Source organism: Cryptotermes secundus, unplaced genomic scaffold (assembly GCF_002891405.2).
Source record: "Cryptotermes secundus unplaced genomic scaffold, Csec_1.0 scaffold215, whole genome shotgun sequence".
Lineage (NCBI taxonomy): Eukaryota > Metazoa > Arthropoda > Insecta > Blattodea > Kalotermitidae > Cryptotermes > Cryptotermes secundus.
Window position 1 is genome coordinate 1299027 of NW_019743150.1, and position 7303 is coordinate 1306329.

The following is a 7303-nucleotide window of genomic DNA, read 5'->3' on the forward strand; positions in this document are numbered from 1 at the left end:
CTTTTCGCTTTGCCGATAACTACTGGTGTTAGTTTGTGTGTTCCTGATGCATTAGAACAGCACAAGGCTGTCAATCTCTCCTTACTGGATTTGTGACCTGGAGCCTGTCTGTCATTTTGAAATGCCAAAGTTCTGGCTGGCAAGCATTTCCAATAAAGACCTGTTTCATCGGCATTATAGATTTGTTCTGGCAGCAGATTTTCACTTTTCACGAAACTATCAAAATTGGTGCAAAATTTAACTGATGATGATAAGTCCCCTGACAATTTCTCACCTTGAATACTATTTTCTCATATTCCATGACACTACTTGAAACATGTTAGCCAACCGGAAGACGTGTCAAAACTTCCTTGTAGTTCAAGTGCTTTGGAAAAAAATGTCACTTGTTTAGCACAAACTGCTCCTGTTATTGTTGTTACCTGTGCCCTTAGTTGATTAAACCAGATCAGCATTGCTTTGTCAAGATCATCAGATGTTGATTTTTTCATGGGTTTTCTGTTCTTCATTCTGCTTGAATTAGAAGACGAAACAAAGGAAATTAATTGATTCTTTTGTGTTTTCAAATCACAAACAGTTTGTTCTCCAGTACCATATTGCATTGCTAATTGTTTAACTATACCTATTTTTCCCAACTGATTGATAATTTCAAGTTTCTGTTGAATACTTAACACAACACGCTTCCTTTTACACTCTGACATTTTGCTAACGCACTTGAAGATCGATACAGAGAGACTACTAACTGGGGCGGTGTATCTGTCCTTGAAACTTTCCACAAATCCTTTCACTCCTACCCTAGAACATTGTGTTAGCATAATGTGACCAAAAAATGCAGAGCTAAGTTCACACTAGTGCGAAAAGTGTTACAACTCACCATGTGAAACAANTGGACACATATGGTGCGTCGCACATGCTTGAGGGGTTAAACAACATATAAGCCTAAAAAAAAAAAGCCCCGGTTAAGCCACAAACCGGTTTATCTGTCCCCAGATAATTGAGAGTAAAGTGTACTTTTCTACTGAACTTCATGGTGTCATATCACAAAAGGCCATAATCTTAACTGGTTACTAATTTCTGTCTGATCAAAACCAGGAAATTACTGCCTTCCGGCTGGATCAGAGGTGCTGACAGGAACACAGATCATTTGCCCCAAACATTATGAACCTCCACAGAAAAGGACTTACCATGTTAATGCAGCTTGGTGTTTTATTTGTGCTATGGGTAAGTTTTTTACTTCATTAAAACATGTGTTGAAGTCACGTGCCTCTCAAATATGATGCACTGTTTGAAAGTACATGGTTTCAGAGTAGAAAGTCTCTGATATTTCAGATAGTGTGAGCAGGATCAACATATATCACTCATCATTCATAACAGAATTATAAATTCCTTTAAATATTTTGAGAGTCCCATCTTCAATCTTACGTTCCATGTCAGGCGGGTATTAACCTTATCATTTTCCTTCATCACAATTTTAAAAATTACATAATTCATTGAATAATTCAATGTTATGTTTTAAAGTTAATGATTGAATCGTTTTAAAATGGTATTGCAGTTCTATCATGGACCGTTTGAAAGCACATCTTTAAACAAGCCTAGCTTGAGCTGTGTATGTCAGATAGGGCCGGTATTATAATCGTCATATTCATTATCACTCATGGGGCAAATTTCCCCAGTCTTTAAAGCATTCAAAGACAGCAGTAACTCCTGAAATAATTGAGCTAGAGGTATGGAAGTTTGCACACTTTAATTTCTAATGGGTTATAGCATGTGATGAAAATTTCGCTAAAATGACAGTAGGTTAGGTTGTGAGCTGTGTTGATTTGGCATGGAATGATCCACTTCAAATCTCAACTGGTTCATGTGTTATTGTGAATGAGATATTTGTTGATTTTCCTCGTTCCTTCAAGTCAAAAGCTTGTTGCTGTGGTCACTTCTACACCTTTCCAATTCAGTATTTGTTAAAGCCTTGCTTCATTCAATGCCATCCAGCCTGAGATACATCATTAAGTAAACCATGAATAAATAAACAACAAAACAATGTATTGATGGATTCAGAAGCATAACTGATTTCTTTGACAGGAGGTTCTCTTATATGCTGTGACTTATGTCCAACTTCATTTCATGCTGAGTGTCTGCGATTATCACCTCCAGAAGGTAGCTTTATCTGTGAAGACTGTGACACAGGAAGGTTCCCGTTGTATGGTGAAATTGTTTGGGTAAAGCTTGGAGCATACAGGTCAGTTTCAGCATTTATAATTGTTTACATTAGAGCCTGAGGCTGTTTCAAGATGAGAAATCTTCTGCTGTTAAAGAATAGTTAAATAGCTGTCAGTTGTTTGTACTAACTGAATCTACTTTATGTATATATAATTAATTCTTCTTGGCTGCTGCCCAAGAACATAAAAATTTGAATATACAAAACTATGATTTTGCCTGTGATTCTGTATGGGTGTGAAGCTTGGTCTCTGACATTAAGGGAGGAACATAGACTGAGGGTGTTTGAGAACAGGGTGTTGAGAATATTTGGATTGAAGAGAGATGAAGTGACAGGAGGTTGGGGAAAACTGCATAATGCAGAGCTTCATAACTTGTACTCTGTGCCAAGTATAATTAGAATGATCAAGTCAAGGAGGATGAAATGGGCGGGGACATGTAGACACAAATGAGGAAAAGAGGAACACACATAAGATATAGGATGGAAAGCCGAAAGGAAAGAGACCACTAGGAAGACCAAGAAATAGGTGGGAGGATAATATTAAAATGGATCTTAGGGAGATAGGATGGGGTGGTATGAGCTGTATTGATCTGGCTCAGCATAAGGACCAGTGGAGGGCTCTTGTGAACACGGTAATGAACCTTCAGGTTCCATAAAATGCTGGGAAGTTCTTGAGTAGCTGCACAACTGGCAGCTTCTTGAGAAGGGCTCGGCTCCATGAAGTTAGTTATAATTAATTTGGATATAAAGTCATAATCTCTGATTGATGTTGTCAGTATGTTAAGGTACATGATGTGGATCCTGAGATGGGCCACATTCTGCTTTCTGACAATACTATGTTGTGGGTGTGGTGAATGCTTGTACAAAGAATGCCAGATCTTACATTTCCATCACAGTTATGCTTCTTATTGTTGTAATTTTTTGCAATCATATTATGCTGGCTACATTACAGGTACCTGCCTACCCATCACAGACTCCAGTAACCTAGACGATCACAATAAGAATTTTCACCAACATGAAAACCTTGATCTTACACACTAACGTAGTTTGTTTGAGAATGTCTAGGGGTGGAAAATTAATTTTTAGTTTGGAAAGAAGGACTTTTATTATTTTTCAAGCTCTGCTTGTGAAAATACTAGACCATTATCAGAAATATTATCTTTCAGATGGTGGCCAGCTCAGATTTTGTATCCAAGTCAGATTCCTGAGAACATCCAGAATCTGCCCCATGTACGCGGAGAGTTTGCTGTTAGATTCTTTGGTTCCCATGATTATTACTGGGTGAACCGAGGCAGGGTCTTCTTATATCAGGAAGGGGTAAATATGACTGTGAGCTATGAGCAAGTGTGTAATTGATTGGGTTGCCATTAATGATGTGAGTTCTGTCATAGGACACTGGACACAGCACCAATCGCAAATCATACATGGAGGGGATGTTTAGTCGTGCATTGCTTGAGGCTCGTGAAGCTCATAAAACATTAGAAGAAGAAAAAGCTACAAGAGATGCTGAAGCAAGGCCAGTTATGGTAAGTGACATGGATGTTATACTGGACATTGTCCCTTTTTCTGAAGTATTTGAAAACAGGACAATGTGCCTGCTATGTGTCCTACCTGCACCACTCCCTACACAGTGTATTTAATTGTTCTGTGTGGTTCTCAGAATAAGAAATTATTAATACATCAAAAATTACAGGTGAACCCCAGTTTAAGGTTTTTGCTCTTCAGTCTAGAACCTTTTGTCTTCTCGTCTGCAGCCCAAAAATATAAATATTAGAATATACAAAACTATAATTTTGCCTTTGGTTCTGTATGAGTGTGAAACTTGGTCTCTGACATTAAGGGAGGAACATAGACTGAGGGTGTTGAGGAGAATATTTGGACCGAAGAGAGATGAAGTGACAGGAGGTTGGAGAAAACTACGCAGTGAGGAGCTTCATAGCTTGTACTCTTCTCCAAGTATAATTAGAATGATCAAGTCAAGGAGGATGAGGTGGGCAGGGCATGTAGCACGAATGAGGGAGACGAGGAATGCGTATTGGATACTGGTGGGAAAGCCAGAAGGAATGAGTCACTGGGAAGACCGAGGCATAGGTAGGTGGACAATATTAAAATGGATCTTAGAGAGATGGGACGGTATGGATTGGATTGATCTGGTGCAGGATAGGGACCAGTGGAGGGCTCTCGTGAACATGGTAATGAACCTTCGGGTTCCATAAAAGGCTGGGAAATCCTTGAGTAGCTGCAGAATTGGCAGCAGCTCCTTCAGAAGGGCTCAGCTCCATGAGTAAGTAAGTAAGTAAGTAAGTAAGTAATATTTGGTTTGGGCCATGCCATAGCTCAAGCGGTTAGTTGCTGGCTTCCCACTGCGGCAGCCTGGGTTTGATCCCGGGTCTGGTCAAGTGGGATTTGTGGTGGACAAAGTGGCACTGGTGCAGGTTTTCTCCGAGTACTTCGGTTTCCCCTGCCAATCTTCATTCCACCAGTTGCTCCACAATCATCCCCACCTATCATCTGGGGCTGGTACAATAGGCCAGAAGTGGCCGCAGTACAAGGGACTTAGTCCCACCCCACTAGCAATACAAAAAATATTCAGGTTAGTAATTCCAAGCACATTATGATAGCGTTAAGTTGCTTCCATTTTAGATTTCCCTCAGTTCAGTGTCTGGTTCTCCCACAACTCCCCAAAGGAAGTGTATTTTGGGATTTTACTGTATTTACTTGCTCAACAATCCTTTGTCACAATCATAAATGTCATGTATATATTTATATTATACATACACATTTTGTCATTAAAGGGATTATGTACATTACCCTCTTGGTTGTAACAAGTGTTTTTGTGGCTATTAGCAATATATTGATTGCCTTATTATCTACTTCCATAGAATTTTTTTTTCTTATATTCAACTGTAATCTTTCACCAATTTCTGATGTGCAGTCTGAGCCTCTGGTTTCCTACAAGCTAGGATCTTTTCAGCTCAACAGGATACCATTTATTTTCCATTTCTATCAATGGCTCATTCTTAGCTCTGGACCTTGTTGTATTTTTGCCAGTGTCATTGGCCATTAGGTAAGCATAGTAGTAGCACCCTAGATCCATATTTTCTGAGTTTGAATGGGTCAGGACATTGCCCATTTTAACCTCTAACCTACAGACTTTTAAATTGCCAGCAGCACTGTATGGCCAGAATTTAAATCACCCTAATTAATTATCATTGCAAACTTTCAGAAAAAAATGCATATTTTCCGTTCTATGCAACATAGAAATATGAACTAAAAAGAACCTGAAAGACAATAAAATTTTCTACATATACATAAAAGAGCAAGTTTTACAAATGAAAATTAACTGTGATTATTTTGTCATGAAATGCAAAATATAATCTTTATTATATATGTTATGAAATTACAAAGGACTTACCCATTGATTTTTCTTCAACCTTGATTCATGGTGATATTGTAAATATAATCACACTATATACAATAATATTTTGTTCAGACTGTACGTGAGTTTGAACTGCGTCACTTCACAGTTTACGATAACTCATACTCTGACCCGCGTGTCACTTCTTGGAGCAGTCCACGACACATAGCGCAACGTCACACTTTTTACAGTAGTAGAGTGTGCTTCTGCGCTTCTTATTTGGAGAACAAATACGATGTCTTTGTTTTCCTTTGGTTGGCCAGTGTTGTGAATGTTTCACCTCCAGTCGACGCAGTTGGGCCCCAGATGAACTTGGCCTCCCCCGAGAAATGCCACTGAGTGTGTGATATTCACCTCATGTGACTGAAGACTCAAATCCTGCACCAATATTTTGCAGAATTTTTGTGTGTCATTTTTCCACCACATGACTTGCATAATAGATATGCATTTAGAATAGTCATATCTAGAAGGTGGAATAACAATTTCTTTGTCCACTTCCATGTCCTCCTAGGAATGCCATAACTGTTTACCATCCTGTCAGATTTATCAACAAAGCCCATGTGTGCATTGTAGTCTTCAGTTACATGGGTTTTGACAGCGTGGCCAGATTCATCTCGGAAGTTGCCTTCCAAAGGAGGAGGGTGCAAATTTGTCAGAACATACACATCACGCTTGTCTTTCCAACGAACAACACTTAGATGACCCTTGACTCTTGTAACAACATCCCCTTTTTTTTTTCAATTTTATTGACTTGGGCCGAATTTCTTGTGGCATTCCACGCCTATTATTGCGAACGGTGCCAAATGAATTTATTTTCCTGTCTAAAGGATCGTAAAATAAAGCAGGAGAACTGAAATAATTGTCCATGTAAATTTTGTGTCCCAAGCCTTCTACTCTTTGAATTAGCTGGAGAACATTGCCATGTGTCCTTGTAATTTCTTCTGTCGCAAGTTGCCGTTGTTTGCCCAAATAAACTGTCGTGTCATAAGTATACCCCCAAAATCACAAAGCTTGTAAATTTTTATGCCAAATCTTTTGCGTTTCTTTGGAATATACTGACGAAAAATCACTCTTCCTTTGAACAACACTATGACTTCATCAACAGCAAGACATTCCGCTGGATTGTAAAGTTCACAAAATTTGTTGTTGAGATTGTCAAAAATTTTTCTAATTTTCCAGAACCTATCATACTCTGGGTCATATCGATTGGGAGGAGCTTCATTATTTTCAAAATGTAGGAATCTCAAAATATGGAAGAAACGGTCTCGTACCATTGTGTTGCGGTAGAATGGAGTGTAGTATTGCTCATCTCTTGACCAATAATCTTTGAGGGTGTCCCATTGATCTTGGCCCATTTGAATAATTATTGCCAAAAAGTTATATATCTCTTCAATTGTAATGTCAGGCGGTTGAACAGAAGGGCCTGGAGCATCTTGGCATGCCATAAATTGGTGGAAATATCTGTTGGTTTCTTGTAACAAGATTTGGAATATTTGTTGGAAAAACAGAATGAAAATGGAAAAAGGAGAGGACTGTGCATTTATATTGGGAGCAGCTGATTTGTTGATTCCACTTGGAGGACCAGTGAAGTCTAGTACCTTTGGCTAATCCCCGGGTCTTCTGTCACGAAACCTAATTTCCGTTTCCTCTGCCTCGTCTGATGATGATGATGA

At 38.9% G+C, this 7303-nt stretch overlaps 1 protein-coding gene across 7 annotated transcripts in view; it reads left to right on the plus strand.

The window, feature by feature from the left end:
• LOC111873830 (histone-lysine N-methyltransferase NSD2) overlaps positions 1-7303 on the plus strand; it is a 41308-nt gene that overhangs the window by 14572 nt on the left and 19433 nt on the right. For all 7 annotated transcript variants that reach the window (XM_023868821.2, XM_023868824.2, XM_023868825.2 and 4 more), the window contains exons 9-12: positions 1090-1218; positions 2077-2233; positions 3379-3529; positions 3604-3738. In XM_023868821.2, coding sequence (XP_023724589.1) covers positions 1090-1218; positions 2077-2233; positions 3379-3529; positions 3604-3738 — 572 coding nt within the window. The remainder of the gene's footprint in view (positions 1-1089; positions 1219-2076; positions 2234-3378; positions 3530-3603; positions 3739-7303) is intronic.